At 34.5% G+C, this 19,185-nt stretch overlaps 1 protein-coding gene across 1 annotated transcript; it reads right to left on the bottom strand.

The window, feature by feature from the left end:
• Positions 1-370: 370 nt before the first annotated feature.
• On the bottom strand, positions 371-1,368 carry LOC125823050 (60S ribosomal protein L7-3-like). Its single transcript, XM_049502461.1, has one exon. The coding sequence runs from the start codon at positions 1,306-1,308 to the stop codon at positions 571-573; it is 738 nt and encodes a 245-aa protein (XP_049358418.1). The 5' UTR covers positions 1,309-1,368; the 3' UTR covers positions 371-570.
• Between the last annotated feature and the right edge of the window lie 17,817 nt (positions 1,369-19,185).

Genomic DNA, 19,185 nt, shown 5'->3' with positions numbered 1-19,185 from the left:
AGGATCAACAAAATAAAGTTATTGCCATAACAACTAACAAGTCAAAAGGTTGTCAACCAAAGAATTTTCCGTTTTGAAGTCGTTTCGTTTGTAATACTTCCATTACAATAATTTGTTTCTTTTTTATTAATTTAGTTCAATTTGAAATTACATTTACTATCTCTTCATGATGTAATACTTTTAACAAGTTTCTTGCTTTCGGCACCACCAAAATTGGTAACACATCTCCACCTTGTATTTGCTTGCTTCAATTAACGTGATATTTATATTATTGTTAGTTGAAGTTGCTCGCTATTAAAATTATAAAAGAACAGTTAGTATATGTTTGGTGAATATTATATTCTTGAGCATCTTTATTTTTATTTTTTTGTAGATAAAGATAATAATTTGACATAGATATGTTCCCTGCGGAAAAAAACATCATCATTGTCGTATACTGTCATAACTCTAAACAATCTCAAATGAAGGCAGAAAATCTGAAGCTGTTTATCACTTCAATACCCCAAAAAGGTCTTAAAAGATGAGATAAAGTAGTTACTCACTCCTAACACAGCAAAATTTCCAATTCTCTTAGTTCATCCTCCTAATAAGTTCATTGATAAAGTTCTCACGGTTACCAGCATCACCTCCTTCAACATAGTGATTCCTTTTCTTCTTCAGTCCACCCAAAGGTGCCTTAAGTTGGAACGGCCATAGGAAGTTGTTGGCCTGCTTGAAATGGGGTCCAACGGTCATGATCTCATGGACTAGGTCTTCCATGCAGATAATTCCATACTTGCCCAATACCTGCTCAATGACAGAGTTGTCAGTCAAAGCAATTCTCTGCTTGTCAACTTTCCCATAACCTCTCTTGTAGATCAATTCTCTAATACTTTTTAGGTTAGGATAACCATAGGTAACATAAGGTTCAACCCTGTGAAGCATGTTGACAGTGGCTTTGTTGACTTTCAAAAAGACACCGTTAAAGATCTGTCTCAACCGTAGAAGCTGCAATATCTTTTTGGTCTGTGGAGGCATAGCGTTGATCCCACGGATTCTAGTGATAAACAACAGCTTTGCTTCAGGGTCAACATAGAAACCACCCTTCAATCTAGCCTCACGCTTCAAACGGATCAACTCCTTTTCCTGCTGGTCGTACTCCTTAGCATACTGCTTAGCTCTGTTGTAGATCAATTTCCGGTTCTCAGCACTTTTCTTCTTTGCAGCTACAAGCTCTTGTGTCTTTGCAAGGGCCCATTCCTCACTCCTTTTTTGCTTCTTCAATACTGACTCTGGAACTGGAGCAGCTCCCTTAACTACCTCACCCATCTCTTGAAATTGTAAAAGTGAGAAGAGAATAGGGTTGTTAGAGCTTTTCTGTGCTCACGGCAGCTCTTGAGCATCTTTATTGTTTGACCTAAAGAATACTTTAAGTTTCTTGTTTGTTGATATTGAATTGCATTCTAATATTTTAATATTATTATTATTATTCATAATTTACAGTACTTTCAAGCTTCATATGTGATACTTCATATTAAGTTGATGATGTCGTTCATTATTTACCACATAAATATCCTACGTATTATTAAATGCATCACTTAAATCTTTATCCCTTTACGAGATTAATAATAACTCATTCACTCATGAGAAGACTATTTAGCACAATCTACATTTATACACCAATAATATTGCACGCACTCGTGACAATATTGTTTTACAAATGTCTCTCTTAGCATGACTCACACGTGCAACGCACATGCTCATGACTAGTAAAATAAATACATGGGAAAGTCTTTATGTATGAGGTGAAAATCGAAAATAAATACGAAGTTGCTTATACGTTGTTGAACTTTTTGTCTTTCATTAGAAGACTTCACTTTAGGCAATATCATCTTTTCACCATTTTCCACAAATAAAATTTTAATTATATGTAAATCCTAATAATATTATATTGAGATAAGTGTCAAAAACGCACCTAAATTATCCCTTTTTTTTAATTTCATACCTAATCGATTGAGAGTGTGAGTTTCATACCTAAACTATCACTTATTAGTTTGAGAAACACACATCTTTTTTTAATTACACTCTCTTTATGGTATGCGTACTACACTCTCTCTTTTATTTTTTTAAAAAAATTGCTACATCACACTCTATATGGACAAAACATTCCACCTTTAAATAAATTATTAGTAATAGTTAAAATGAAAGTTTAAAAAATTATTATCCCAAACAAATAATATTTTTTTTAAAAATAAAATGTAAAATATTGTTCTTACCTCACTCCATCAGTTCCTCTTCACTATACCCCCCCCCCCCTCCACCCACCCACCCTCCACCCCCCATTTTTTTTTTTATTATTTAAATTTCTTTTATAAAAGTATTTAATTTTTTTTACTTGATATCCCCCTCACCCCTCAAATAATAATTTAAATATTATTTTATTTTCTTTTAAATTTTTTTTTATCCCACTTCCCCTATCCCTCCGTTTTCAATTTTTTCTCGTTTTGTGTTAAATATATACATACCTTTTTAGAAAAGTAATTTTTTATTTGCCGAAAGACTTTTTTTAAAAATAATTTTTTTATTTATGTTATGTTATATCTGGTACACAAATAGAAAAAAATTCCTAAAAATATATGTACATATCTAACACAAAATGAGAAAAATGTTTAAAAAAATCAAAATAAATATTTTGGAGCGGAAGATTAGATAAGGTGGGGTAGAATTATTTTTCTGGGAATGAGTGGGTGGTATAGGGTGGGGGGTGAAGTATGAATTTATTTTAAAATATTTTATAAAATAAATTTTAAAAAATAAAGGACGGGGAATTGTCCGGGGGGGGGGGGGGAGGTGGTGGAGTGGGGTACGAAAAAGAATTTAATTTTTTTTGAAAATAATTATTTTTTTTGGGGATAATAATACTTTAATATTTAATTTTTAATTAATAGTAATAGTTTATTATTTAATTTTTGTTAAGGTGGAATATTTTATCTATGTGAAATGGCATGTGTCAAGGTTTTTTCAAATAATAGAGCGAGAGAGTGTATTACATACACCACTGAGGTGTGTTTGTCAACTAAAAGGTGATAGTTTAGATATGAAACTCACACATCCAATAGTTTATGTATGAAACTCAAAAAAACAAAAAGAATTTTGGTGTATTTTTGATATTTATCTTTATGAGTATAAAAAAAGTGTGTTTCTTTTACCAATTATCGTAGCTTTCTTCTTTCTTTCTTTTTTGAAAATTTTCAATTCCTTTTTTGGTTATAAAACTTGGAGATTAAATTCCCATCTCCGGATTTACTCGGTGAGCACAACTCTTGCTCAGTGACAATGGACAAGAAAAAATTACATCATCCGTTCATTTTTAGAAATATTTATTTCTCTTAATTTAATTATTATATTTCACATTTAAAGATTAATTATTTTCCAGCTTCTCTTTTTATTTTTATGTTTTAAAACACGTTTTTTTTATACTATCGACTTTGAATATTATCTAAATAAATTGGAGTTCATATGATGGTAAATGGATCAAAGTTTGTTTTGCAATTAATTTCTGTATTGTTGATTGAATGAACTAAGAAGAGAAAACATAGTCTAAAGCAATGAAAGCACCAAATTGTTTCAATGGTGTTGATGGAGAACGAGGCGAAAATAAAGAGGACAAGAGAAAGCCGTGAAAAATCCTTTTTTTTGGCAACCAAATAAAAATTCTTAACAAACTACTATAATTATTTTAGAATCCAAGTTACCATATAATACTATTTTTTTATTTAATTATTACTAATATGTGAGTATATTAGTGCTTCTAAAAATAAATTGGTGGTGACGGAGAGAAGTTAACTTTTTTTTATGGGAAATTTTTCAATCCTTTTTGCTCTATGAATTAATTCTATGGTTTTATAAAATAAAAAGTTTCAATTTCAAGCTCTTCTTCTCCAACTTTGTTTGGCTTCATCTCAATCTCCAGCTTTTTCACATCTTCTAAATGTAAATTATGAAATTTTGATTATCTTGTTTCTATTTTCTATAAATTTTGCTGGAGCACTAAATCAAATATTTAGGGGTTTGAAATTCATTAATATCCTTATGTAATCTAGATGAGAAATCATAATATATAACACATCTAGATCAATTAGAATTTTATCTAAGATAAAAAAGAATTTTTTAATTCTATTTTATTACTAATATTTTAGATGTGGAGAAAAACGGAAGTAGTAATAATTTAGATGATGACACGGATATTTACTATTTGTCTTCTCAAGAGAAGCTAAAGATCTTCAGATTAATTTTTCAAATATTATTTAATTTTGTTTAGCTTCAACTTCTTTGACTGTTTAATCTTTTGGAATTGGGAAAGGAAAAAGTGTAAAGAATGCAAAGGCAGACCCAACTAAGAAGATTTCTTTGGGTTTATTTTTCTTCCCAATGTTCGGTATCTACGAGAAATTGTTTGTAGTAAGACTATATCTAATCCTACTTTATTTTACTCTCCATTCTCTATATTTGAAAAGTAAAATAGAGAATACCCTCTCTAAACACTCTCTATTTTATCCTCTATTTTCCAATTCTCAAAACTATTATTCATACTCTCTATTTCACTTTTTGAATATTATATTATTATTTATATTATTTTGTAATTAAAATATTATAGTCATACTCTATTTCACTTTTTATAATCTTCCATGGTTCTTCCTTCCTTGTCTTTCATTTACTTTATTACTTTCTCCGATCTAAGCCGAGACTATGTCCGGCTAAAGAATTATATCTATATCGGATAATTAACTTCACTTTTATATCTACCGTGAAAGATCTAGACTTTATCTAAATATGAATAAATTTATATATGGTTTCTTGACTTGGTTCCGAGATGGTGGTATAGTCAGATTCAATACAACAAGTTAGTGCCTTTGTCTTAGTGACTCCGTTTAGCCAGCCGTGGTCTCAGCCCGATAAGGAGTAAAAGGGCGCCTTATACCCGGTTAGAACTACTAGACACATGGGCTCACTAACAATAAGTATTTGAATCTCGACAGACCCTTTGCTTGGGTAAAAGGATCAGATCCTTCCATACAGTCATTAAACTATATAAAAATTTGTATATATTTCGATTTGGATTTATTCCTTGAATTCGGATGTTAACAAGCTAGATTGAAGATGACCGCGCGGACTACCGTCCGTCTTCTGAGATCCTGGTTTCGTTGGTAATTAACATATTATTTTTCAAATAAGGCTATTAATTAAATCTCCAATATTCGTAATTCTTTTCAAATGTAATATAAAATTTTAAAAAATATATTATTTAATAATAGTACTTTCATCCTGAATTAATAATATTTTTAATTTTTATTTTATTTTCGTCACTTTGTGATACAATTTGATGCTATTATTAATTTTCACTATGAAGAATGCACAAAATATAAATGATAAGATAAGAAATTTAATTTAAAAATACAATAAATAACATAATAATTTAAATACAAGATTACAATACAATGCAATACATAATAATTTTAAAAATCACAATAATAATTTAGTAATCCGGTAGGTCGTTTCTTTAACAATATTCAAAAAAGGGTAATAGTGTATGATTTAGAGAAGTTGTGGTTGTGATTGCGGTTGAGCTTGTTGATTTCTTTTTTCAATTATTCGTAGTTGTTCTTTAGAAATTTAGAATAAAATATAATTTAATATTAAATAAAGAATTTCAAAAAAATAAAAATTTATATTACATGAAAATTATATAGGATGATTATTTGGAAAAAAAGAAAAAAAATTATATTATGAAATAAGAAAATAAAAAATAAAAAATAAAATAGAAATAATAATGTAATATTAAGGAGAAAGAAGAAGATTCCTTTTTAGAGAGAAAAATGGAGAATTAGATTGAAATTGGTTGTCTGAAAAAATAGAAAACTCTATATTTGAAGAGTAAAATAAAGTGTAGGGTTGGAGATGTCCTAATAGCAATTTTTTTGACAAAGGTGGATTTTAACGTAGTACGTCTTACAATTTTACTATTGAAAAAGTCAGTACAATTTTTGTTTTGGAGAAGTGCTCGAGCTTCATACTTTTCATAAAGAAAAAGCACTTGAGCTTCATAATGAATAGTGTTTTTATGGGGATGATGTTAAGTTTTGATGATTTAAGAAACTTTGGGATTTAACGAGGGATCAGATCCAAAAAGGGTTTTCTGGTATTAGGATTGGTGACAAGGGAAATTAATGAATAAACTCAGCGTGAGGAATGTTTGTGTGTTATCATCACAAGGGGAAAAATGTGGTATTCTAGGTGTTTTGATGACCCTCACAAATGCAAGGACTCGGTCCCTGACAGAGTGTTCTCATCCAAGTTCCAAATGGTGTACAACAGTAAATCTGTCTTGTCAGGTTGGTTGGTGAAAAGTGCAGCGTACTTCACCAATTATTCATTAAAAAAGAGAGATCGAGATTGTCACGACCCAGACCGTCGTGATTGGCACCTACACAAACCCTCCGGTGGGAGAACCATTACTACATCCCAAACAAACAAATTCTATGCAAACTAAGGCATTAAAAGAAATACGGAAGCAGGTTTAAATGACTATAAAAATGGAGTCACCATAGACGACAAGGTTTTTAACAAACAACTAATCAAACTAATACGGAAATCTTAACCCTTAAAACCTCAAAGTCATTGTACTAAAACTCTACCAATGACAAGTCTAAGAACAAGGGGTATACCCCAAAACTAAACAACACCTATAAGAAACAGTCTGAGTCCGAAATGAGTGGACTTAAACAACAAAAATCCATGGCAGCTTGAAAGAACTAGCTCACACTTGAATCCGGTCACGCTCAATAGTCACATAGTTGAGGTCTATCAATAGCCGCCTGAAGATGCCCTGTACTCAACAAAGAACAAGCAAGTGCAGTATCAGTACACAACCACATTGTACTGGTAGGATCACGCGGCTATCCCATTAAATGTAACATACATTAGTCAATACAACAATATAATCACATGCACATATCGAACACATACAATATCATCAACATATACGAACAATAAACAACTTCACAATTCTCACATACCACAATTATATCAATTTAGAGCAATATACCGTCTTCCAATATCAAACATCATTAGATATGAATGAACTTATCACAAGTAGATACACAACACAATTCAATGGTCCTCTCATGGAACCCATACCCAAACAATTAGCATAAGGGAACGTGGTATCCGATCCAAGTTAGTGTGCCAAAACGTGGCAGCCGATCCCATGTTTATGCCGAAACGTGGCAACTGATCCCATAAGTATGTCGGAACGTGGCAACCGATCTCATTCACACACCACAATCACAATCACAAGTATATCCTCAAGTTCATACATTTAAGTCATGATTTAATGGCAATCATCATTCATCTATCTCATTTACAACAAATGTAATCAATAATTCAACATTCATACACATACATGTATCATAATGAAGCAAGAACAAACATACATCACACAATCATAGAATCACAACCATCACCTACCTCGAATCCAAGCTTGAATCCCCTAAGGCACTTGAATCTTCCCTTTTCGGATTCTTCCCGCTTGTTCATGGTCTTTAGCCTCAAGAATGGTGAAAAATGAGTAGGAGTCGCATGGGGTTCGTTTTTTAGCTCTAAAAGTTGAAAAGTGCATAATGAGGTCGTTTAAGGTTTTATTTACGACTTTAAGTCACGTCTGGCCCGCCACAGCGTTACCCACTCCGCTACAGCTACCCCGCCCTGGCGGTAGAAATCCCTCCCCAGCGGCTTGCACGGAACCAGTGATCTATTTTAATAATTCCAAGACCCCTATTTCACAACACACCTTTAACCAACGACGCTCAGAAAAATACCGTTCACACTAAGATTGGTTTCGGGAGTTCTACTCACCCGAATTCAATTCTGTAAAGTCGTACAGATTCCTTAACGACTTATCTAACTACTCATGTAATCAAAATAATAAATAAGTCACCCAATTGTTACCAGATTTTCCTACACCTCAAAGACTCTAATTTCGTCCAAATCTGAACTAGGCAAGGAAATCTCAAGTTACTATGAAAAAGTTTTCTGGCCCAAATTCTTTCTCCATTGGCTTTTCTCTAACGACGGAATCAGGTTGTTACAATAAATACCAATTTACCCATCACTCGTCCCCAAGTGATCAACTAGGAAAGACTGGCTGAAGTAAGGGTAGAGTAGTATCTGAATCGTCGAATAACTTGGGTACTTGTCCCACATACTTTTTCTGTCGATTCTAGGCTACTAGAAGCTTACATTGGATACTTCTCACCTTACCATGAACATTTTTCACCAAATCAACTCTCAAAGGTTTCATTTCTTCAACCTCAAACCAACCAGTTGAACACCTACATATCCTCGTATACAATGCCTCAATGAAGTCATCTCAATAGTCAAGTGATAAATATTGTTGTATGTAAACTTAACTACAACAAAAGCGATTCCCAACAACCACCAAAGTTGATTGTACACACGTCTACAACATGTTATCAAGGACCTTGATACAATCATCCAGACGAATCCTTTAGCACGTAAGCATGATAAAATTCCAAGTCAATACTCGCTACAAATAGAAGTGAACCTGACACTACAATAAATATGATATATAGCTACGAAATTATTAGCTACGACATCAAATTCGTCACTAATTGTTCGCTTTTAGTGACAAAATTTACTTTTCGTGCTTAAATATATGAGACACATACTTTTAGTGACAAAACATAAAAATCCGTAGCAAAGTTTCGTCTACTAAAGTTTCCCACCAAAAAATTAATTAGTGCCATTTGTTAAGTAGTGTAAGTCACGAATTTAAAGTTATCGGTGACACATTATTTTGTCACTAATAATGTATCTAATTCATGACAAATTATTTTTTGTCTTAAAATTTATTGATTTTTGGACCCAAAAAAATTTCATCCAAAAAAATATGTTGTTACAATATCGACAAATTAGAGTTCGTAGTTAAATATTTAGTTTTAGCTATAATAATTTAGTTTTAATTATGATATTTATTTTCGTTACTAATAGTATAAATAATTGGTGACATAGATTTTATTGTCTTTAATCAATCTGTGATTTAGTGACAACAAAAAAATTATCACAAAATATGTAAGGTGTTAAATAGCGACGACTTAAAATTTGTAGTGAATAATTCAACTATTTGCTACGAAATAAATTCATAGCTAAATACATTTTTTTTTTGGCTACAATTGTTCATAATTACAAGTGACAACTTACAAAAAGAATAATATAAGTGCTTCATAAGAAATAGACAGAGTCCTTTCTTTAATTGGCGAGGGAAAATATTAAAACCAACAAATTCGGTCCATTTTGTAAAAATGAAAAAGTTCAATTCTTGAATTTTCTTAAATTACACAATTATAAAATGCATCATTTCAAAAATACAATCCAGGTTATAAGTATTGTGAGTTGGGTACGGTTCTGCCACTAGATCACTAATATTTGTTGGTTTAACACTTTTATTTTTATTTGATACACTTTCATCGATATAGACGATAAAAAAAATAATTTCTCAAGTCTTGGTGCTAATTTTTGTGCGTGTCTATTGATTTGTGATTGGTAAACTGCATAAACTAAGTTGATCTATTTGCTTCTGTCTAAAAATATGTAGATTTTAATAGTAATTCCACAAACGCACATAGATCAATTATACAGAGATAACATCGACTTAAAAACTTAGACTTTGCAAAGGTGCAAAATATTTCATGTATTTCTATTAACTTTTTTCATCAGTGTGAAAATCAAAATAAACTAAAAAATGAAAGCACAAAGGAAAGAAATGAACAATCTAGGATTTCAAATATATTATGATGAAGTACTATAGTTATGGGTATCGATGTTTTTTTTTTCAAAACAATTGATTTACTGACCGAATTGAACCGATTATTCAATTTTTTAAATAAAATCAAAAAATTAATTTTATATAAATTTATAATTGTACTAAATAATTTTTAAAATTTATAAAAATAATTGAATAAAATGACAGAATCGTACTCAATATATTTAAAGATATGTTAAAAAATATACAGTTTAATTAAAATATAATCTGCATTTGCATGAATTGTGGGTGGTAAATTTCATGCACTTGTGTATGTGTATAAATAATCATATAATATATTATATCTACAAAAGTTAAATTTGAAAGAAGTGAATGAAGTAGAAAATAAATTAAAAATGAGAGACAAGAGAGAGTTGATCGGCTGGTAAGTACTCCTCACTTCCAACCTTAAGGTTGTGAGTTTGAATCCCCAAGAAAGCATAATGTGGGAGCTCCTAGGGAGGAGTTTAAAATAAATTTGAAATGGGGGAAGATAATAGGAAAATTAAACTTTTTTATAATAATATATTTGTCCCTAATTAATACATTTAATAACAAAATAATTTTTGGTATATAAAATATAGTCATTAGTGACGAAATTAGATTTTGTTCAACTACGAAATGCATATAACTTTAGAGACAACTGATATCGTCACTGATTGAAGTAAAATAATTAGCGACGATATAATTTTGTGTGTAGTAATAACCTTTTTAGTGACAAAGCATACTATTATCTACAAAATAATACTTTTTACGACAAATAAATTTGTCACAAATATTTAAGCATTTAGGGACGATTTTTCTTTTTGTAGTTAATATAATACTTTTAGCGACGAAGCATTAAATCGTCTTTGTATACTTTTAGAGACACATTTAATGATGACTGAATGACGAATTATTTTTCGTCTCACAAGATTTTTAGTGATGAAATATGATTTATAAATGACGAAATTATTTATCCCTGATAATCGAATTTATTGTAGTGATGAATCAACCAACACACACTCATAATACCCAACCAATCACAGTTCTTAACAATATCTACATCCCACAACATAAATTCCCATAGGCTTAAGTAATAACAAATTTGATCTTTAGAAATCATATACTCATCGAGGGATATGTCCAATCATACAACCCCTCCAACAACACTATCGAAATGCTAGATTTAGTAATCGTAGATTACCTCTTAAGAACAGTAGAATTGGACCCAATGATCCCCACATTCAACCACACATAATCGATACATGACCTCGATGACTAAAGGAATATTAAGATTGCCGGACAACCACAAATACGCGTGGTAGCTCTTCTATAAATTCTCATAAGCAAGGTGGTACATGTAGAACCACTAAAATACTTTAACAACTCCAAGACAACACCAATATTTATGTCATTCGAAATAACCAAATCTTCTCAATCTTCCCACTCAACTAAGAGAACATCGCAGGATTTGGTACCCCTGATCCACCACTAGGGATCCACCCACAAAAACAAAAACACACGAGAGCATAGCTAGTGATCATACTCACAACCATCATGAACACTTCGACCATTTACCTTATTACAAACCAACACTTTTTAAAAGACACCTTTCATAGGTACTTAACAATCAATAGTAATAAACTTTACGACTCATCCCAGGTGTAAGTCCCTTCAAATGCTCAATATCGGATACAATTTATCATTTCTCACCTTGCCAATTCATACCTTGACAAAATACATCACCACAAATGTAAACTTACAATGAAAAATCTAAATTGTAAATTCAACTGTATAACACAATCCCCTTATCTATCAACATTAATTTGTACCTTGAAGATTCTTATGAATTCCTAGATCTTCGCTTATCATTGATCGCATCTCCATCGATCTTACAATATCCTTCGCTAAAATTCAATCGTACTCATTACTAAACTCAAAACAAAAACAAAGCACTTATCATCACACTCGAGCTAATGTCTGTACACTCCTTTCTCAAGTCCTTTTTCAATAGTTTTTAACCAATCTGACAGACTTGTGACACTATTACCATAGCCACAACAAAACAATGAAATCACGCGTTTCTGAACCAAATTATCTACCCCACTAAAGATATCTCTTTAGCCCTTGCAATCAAATAAATTATTCTTGCTCTATCCTCTCTCTAAAGGTTGTACTACATCTTACTATCTTTCTTCATCTAGCTCTTTTAAATTCTATTCGAGTGGTGTCCCACCATCTCTTAAAACTTTCTATACAACCACGTTACTCACAAAATATTAGGAAACCACAACCTTAGGTACTCGCAAGTCGTAATTACTATACAAAATTCGCTTAATCAACAATCTCATTATATAGTTGCATCTCATCACAATCCATCGCGAACTCTTATTAGCATTACACTCAGTTAGCCCTGACTATCACTATGAAGTCAACATTTTCATCAACGTAACACCTAAAACTCAGGTATACGCATCAAATTTAAAGGACTAACCCAATCTTGGTACGCACTTTCTTACTAAAATCTTCAATTTCCTTCACCCAAGTATACTCAATGGAACTTTGTTTATCCATAAGCTTGTCATTCTGGTATCAATCTACTCTTTTATGGCTTAAGATAAAATCACCAGTCCTCATACTACCCTCATTTTTCTAAACAAATAAGACAGGAGGACCCCATATGGAAGCACTAGGACGGAGGAAACCTTTATCAAGAATCCCTTGGATTTGAGCTTTAAGCTCTCTCAATTCTGACACCACCGTAATAGACTCAATAGAGGGGGATTCGACCTCAATATCTCAAATATGAGCCAATTACGCCAAACTATCCTGCCCCACCAGTTTCCTAGCCCGAATAGAGGAAATGATTTTACCTAGCTTAGGTTTGTACACCCCTTCCCACTATAATCTTTCCCTACCGGGGATCTCTAGAGTTACCGACTTAGTATTACAATTAAGCCCTGTATAATAGGGGGACAACCAAGTCATGCCTAAGATTATATCAAGTCAGTCATATCCAGCCTAACCAAATCAACCCAAATCTGAAAATCCATAACCGCAATAGGACAACACGATACACATGGGTGATTATGACAGACTCTTTAACTAGATAGAAACATAGATGAGGGCATCAAGTATATCACAAACCACATCGAATCCCAAGGTAATTGAACTAACATGTACGAATAAGTAGAACCCAGATCACACAAAACAATAGCCATCCGGGCACATACAAGAGTAGCACTAGTGACCACTGCATCACACACCTCAAACTCGGTCTTGCCCAAAAAAGCATATAGTTAAGCCATGTCGTCTTGACGGACAACCTCATCGCCTGGCTGCACTACTCCTCTACCTCATTACCATTTCCCCGACCTCCACGGCCTCACTGATTTCCTCCTCATATGTGCAGGTTCTCCACAATTTTAACACACCTTATAACTTATATTCGATTGCTGAACACTGAATTAGATCGTGGGGGTTAGTTCGGGTATGATTTGGGTTCCATAATTGTTACTAGGGAAAATATGAGAGATAGGGCTGAGGTTCTGTCTTGCCTTGTCCTGCTCTGGCGGGAGGAATTTCCACACTGGTGGCCTCACCTTGGCGGGAAGAATCCCTAACCAGAGGTCATAACGGAAATAGAACCCCTGCCAATAATTTTTCTGGAGTTTTTTTCTTTTCTAAATTTCACAAAGGTTCCTAGTTTTACTTAACAATTTTTGAATAATCATCATAACTAGGATAATCATTGTCTACCCCAGTCAATCCCACGATACATGAACCAATTCATTCTTGTCAATTCAGCACCACAACCCACACATCCCCAGGATACACCCAAACACTCACACGACCCTTAGTCAAGATCTTCCTTTCACAACGAATTTCACGATACTCAAGTATTTACAACTTGCATAACTTCAACGACCAGGCCAACATATTGTACATATCAAAGTTCAGACACACATTTATTGTGCACATAATCACCTCATTATATTCAAGCAATTACAACTTCACATTCACAGTTAATTCAGACAACCAGAAGCACGCATTCAAAGTTTCCAAGATACAATTTACAAATAAGTCCAAATTCTTAACTAATTATTTCGCTCCATGGATAACCATTCCTGATCATCCATGCATTCACACCACCCCTAGGGCCAGATACCAATTGGACACAACTCATACCACAAGTGACAATAATAGATAGTGAGACCCACAAAACTATTAATTTCAATAATAGAACTTGGTCAAACCCAATTCTTAACCGCTTCAATCTTTAACTGATGGTAACTAGACCTTAAATCAATCTTAGAGAAAATCGATGCACCTTGCAATTGGTAAAAAAAAGGTCACCTATCCGAGACAATGGATACTTGTTCTGAATGGTAACCCTATTCAACTTTCAGTAATCTATACACAACCCCTCTTGCTAGTAATGGTGTTACTGAGTTTTTCTTAAAGTCCTATAGCCTCTCGAAGAAGACTACGGACGTCATCGTACCGTTTTGCAAGACTCTACTAGACACATTTTGGTACAATGAGATCAACGAACCTAGGGCCCTAATACCAACTTTGTCATTACCCAGACCATCGTGATTAGCACCACACAAACCCTCCGATGGGAGAACCATTACTACAACCCAAACAAACAAATTCTATGAAAACTAAGACATTAAAAAAATACGGAAGCAGGTTTAAATGACTATAAAAATGGATTCCCCATAAACTCCATGTTTTTAACAAATAAATAATCAAACTAATGCGGAAGTCTTAAACCTTAGAACCTGAAAGTCATTGTACCAAAACTCTACTTACGACAAGTTTAAGAACAAGTGGTACAAACCCGAAACTAAACAACAGCTTTAAGAAATAGTCTAAGTCCAAAAAGAGTGGACTTAAACAAGAAAGATTCATGGAAGCCTAAAAGAACTAGCTCACCTTTGAATCCAATCACGCTTAATAGTCACCTAGCTGAGGTCTATCAATAGTCGCCTGAAGATGCCATGTACTCAACAAAGAACAAGCAAGTGCAGTATCAGTACACAACCACAGTGTACCAGTAAGATCACACGGCCATCCCATTAAGTGTAACATACATTAGTCAATACAACAATATAATAACATGCACATATCAAACATATACAATATCATCAACATATACGAATAATGAACAACTTCACGATTCTCACATATCACGTTTATATCAATTTAGAGCAACATATCAATTTAGAGCAACATATCATCTTCCAATATCAATCATCATTAGAGATGAAAGAACTCTTCACAAGTAGATACAAAACACAATTCAATGGTCCTCTCACAGAACCCAATCTAATGGTCTTCTCATGGAACCCACACCCAAACAGTTAGCATACCGGAATGTGGTACCCGATCCAAGTTAGTGTGCTGAAACGTGGCAGTCGATCCCATATTTATTTCAAAACGTGGCAACCATCCCATGTTTATGCCGGAACGTGGCAACCAATCCCATAATTATGCCGAAACTTGGAAACCGATCCCATTCACACACCATATTCACAATCACAATCACAATCACAATCACAATCACAATCACAGTCACAAGTATACCCTCAAGATCATACATTTAAGTCATGATTTCATGGCAATCATCATTTATCTATCTCATTTACAACAAGTGTGATCAATAATGCAACATCCATATACATACATGTATCATAATGAAGCAAGAACAAACATACATCACACGATTATAGAATCACAACCATCACCTACCTAGAATCCAAGCTTGAATCCCTTAAGGCACTTGAATCTTCCCTTTTCGGATTCTTCCCGCTCGTTCGTGGTCTTTAGCCTCAAGAATGGTGAAAAATGAGTAGGAGTCGCCTAGGGTTCGTTTTTTAGCTCTAAAAGTCGAAAAGTGCATAATTAGGTCGTTTAAGGTTTTATTTACGACTTAAAGTCACGTCTGGCCCGCCACAGCGGGACCCACCCCGCTACAGCGGCCTTGCCCTGGCGGCAAAAATCCCGCCCCAATGGCTTGCACGAAACCAGTGAGCTATTTTAATAATTCCAAGACCCCCATTTCACAACACACCTTTAACCAACGACGCTCAGAAAAATACCATTCACGCTAAGATCAGTTTCGAGAGTTTTACTCACCCAAATTGAATTTCGTAAAGTCGTACGAATTCCTTAACGACTTATCTAACTACTCATGTAATCAAAATCATAAAGAAACCCAAAAACGACGCTCACAGAAGCAGATAGAAATCAATGCCAACAACAATAAAACATTCACAAGTAGCAGCATCACACATAAATCATCACTGTAGGTTCACACCTTGGCCGCGTGAATTAGTACACTGCAGTTTTCTTGTCCTTGACATCGCTCTCAAAGTCGTACAATAACAGCAGCAAAGGCACCGTTCTTTCGTCCTTGTGGCCTTGAGATGGAGCCACGCCACGTCCAATGACAACAGAATCGATCAAGAGCATCCATCTCCCCTTTCCTCTTCTGGAATGGGGCGAAATTTCAGAAAAAGGTGTTTATCCTGAATTGTGAAAGATTTTTTGGAGTTTGCATTTCAAAATGGGCCCTAGAATCTAATTTTTATCCATTTCCCCCCAAGAGTTTGGAACCTTAGTTTCTTCTATAAATACTTCCCTCTTCTTCTTTGTTTGGGGCTGGAAAATTTTGAGTCAAGAAAAAGGATAGTATACATAAGTCTTACTCCTAGGCGTGCAAGTCTATGCAAATCTTTTGCTAGCTCTCTCATTTCTTCTTCAACATGGGCGGTACTACCCATAGACAACCTGCTTAAGGCATTAGCAACAACATTAACCTTACTTGGGTGGTAAAGAATACTCATGTCATAATCCATGAGTAATTCTAACCACCTGTTCTGTCTGAGATTGAGCTCTTTCTGAGTAAACATATACTGAAGGCTCTTGTGGTCGGTGAACACATCCACATAAACACCATAAAGATAATGACTCCATATTTTCAAAGCAAATACTACAACAACCAATTCTAAGTCATGGGTTGGGTAGTTCTTCTCATGAACTTTCAACTGTCTGGAGGCATAAGCTATAACTTTCTCATTCTGCATTAACACATAATCCAAACCAACTCTAGATGCATCACAATACACTACAAAACCTTGTGTACCTTCTGGTAAGGTCAATACTGGGGCAGTAGTTAACCTCTTTTTTAATTCCTAAAAGCTTTTATCACAAGCTTCAGACCATTGAAACTTAACCGTCTTCTGAGTCAATTTGGTCAAAGGAGACGAAATGGACGAGAACCCCTCTACAAACATCCTATAATAGCTAGCCAAACCCAAGAAACTCCAAATATCTGTTGGAGATGTGGGTCTAGGCCAATTTTGCACTGCCTCAATTTTTTGAGTATGTGGCCTAAGAACGCCACAGACTCAAGCCAAAACTCACATTTAGAGAACTTAGCATAGAACTCCTTATATTTCAAAGTCTGGAGAACTATTGTGAGATGACTAGCATGATCTTCTTCATTCCTTGAATAGATTAGTATGTCATCAATGAAGACGATAACAAACATATCTAAATAAAGTTTGAAAACTCAATTCGTAAGGTCCATGAACGCTGCAGGTGCATTAGTCAAACCGAACGACATGACCAGAAACTCGTAATGACCATAACGGGTCCTGAATGCATTCTTGGGAATATCACACTCCTTTACTTTAAATTGATGGTAGCCAGATCTGAGGTTAATCTTAGAAAAACAAGAAGCACCCTAGAGTTGATTGAATAAATCATCAATCCTTGGAAGAGGATACTTGTTCTTGATGGTAACCTTGTTTAACTGACTATAATATATACATATCCTAAGGGAACCATCTTTATTTCTCACAAATAAGACCGGAGCACCCCAAGGTGAGACACTTGGTCGAATAAAGCCCTTATCTAAGAGATCTTTTAACTGCTCTTTAAGCTCTTTCAACTCTACTGGTGCCATTCTATATGGAGGAATAGATATCGGACGAGTATCTGGAAGAAGGTCTATACCGAAGTCTATCTCTCTTTCAGGAGGGACTCCAGGAAGATCGTCAGGAAAGACTTCTGGAACTGACTGAATATGAGGTACCTCAACACTTGAGTCATTAACTCGGACTAAGTGATAGACACACCCCTTAGAAACTAACTTCCTTGCCTTAAGGTACGAAATGGAACGACCCTTAGGAATTGCTGAACTGTTTTTCCATTCTAAGACTGGCTCATTTGGAAACTGAAACTTGACAACTCGAGTTCTACAATCAACTGAGGCATAATAGGCATGAAGCCAGTCCATACCAAGAATGACATCAAAATCTACCATGTCTAACTTAATTAAATTAGCCATGGTACTCTTGTGATTGATGGAAATGAGACAATCACGATAAACTCTCTCTGCTAGAATGGACTCACCAATAGGTGTAGAAACACTGAATGGTTCACTAAGTTGCTCTGGAATAGCATCAAAATTCATAGCAATATATGGAGTTACAAAAGACAAACTCGCTCCTAGGTCTAGTAAAGCATAAATAGTAAAGTCAAAGACTTGGATAATACCAGTGACAACATTTGGCGAATCCTCTTGTTCTTGGTGACTGTTGATAGAATATAAGCGGTTTGTTTCTCCGCCAGTACTAGAAGTTGCCCCTCTAGGTGCAGCTCTGCCTAGTGGAGCAACTGAAGAAGACTGGGCTTTATTGCCCCCAATACCATTTCCTTGCTTGTTCTTTAGACACTCTCGCATGAAATGCCCATTATGACCACACTTAAAACAACCAGTGGAGCCCTCACGACAAGTACCTGAGTGGTTCCAACCACACTTGGCGCATGCAGGAATCCTACTACCCCCTTGTGCCACACTACCCTGAGAATAAACAGGTTTAGCTCTAAAATTCTGGCTATTGGACTCACCTTCGTTCTTAGGTGTAGGTGCACTAGCAGATGATGGAGCAGGTCCCTTCTCTTTCTGTTGGAAAGATAACCGGTTGGCACCATTCTTCTGCTGCCCGGACTCATTTCCTGTCTTGGCTCTCTTGTTCTTAAACTCCTTTTTATCCCTTAGCTTTTTTTCCTCAACCTGCTGCACATATACCATTAACTTCGATATATCCATGTCCCCAATTAGCATTGTATCCCTACCTTTCTTACTCGACAGCCCAGCAACAAATAAGCTCATTCTACTCTTCATGTTCGTAACCATATCCAGAGCATAACGTGATAGTTGGGTGAACTTCAACCCATACTTATGAACACTTAGCGACTCCTGTTTAAGGGTAAGAAATTCTTGTACCTTAGCCTCCTTCAGTTCTCAGGGAAAGAAACGCCCCAAG

The sequence above is a fragment of the Solanum verrucosum genome, unplaced genomic scaffold (genome assembly GCF_900185275.1).
Source record: "Solanum verrucosum unplaced genomic scaffold, falcon-dt-bn FXZP01000199.1, whole genome shotgun sequence".
Taxonomy (NCBI): Eukaryota; Viridiplantae; Streptophyta; class Magnoliopsida; order Solanales; family Solanaceae; genus Solanum; species Solanum verrucosum.
Note: the sequence above shows the minus strand (reverse complement) of the source record. Positions and strands in the feature narration are given on the sequence as shown.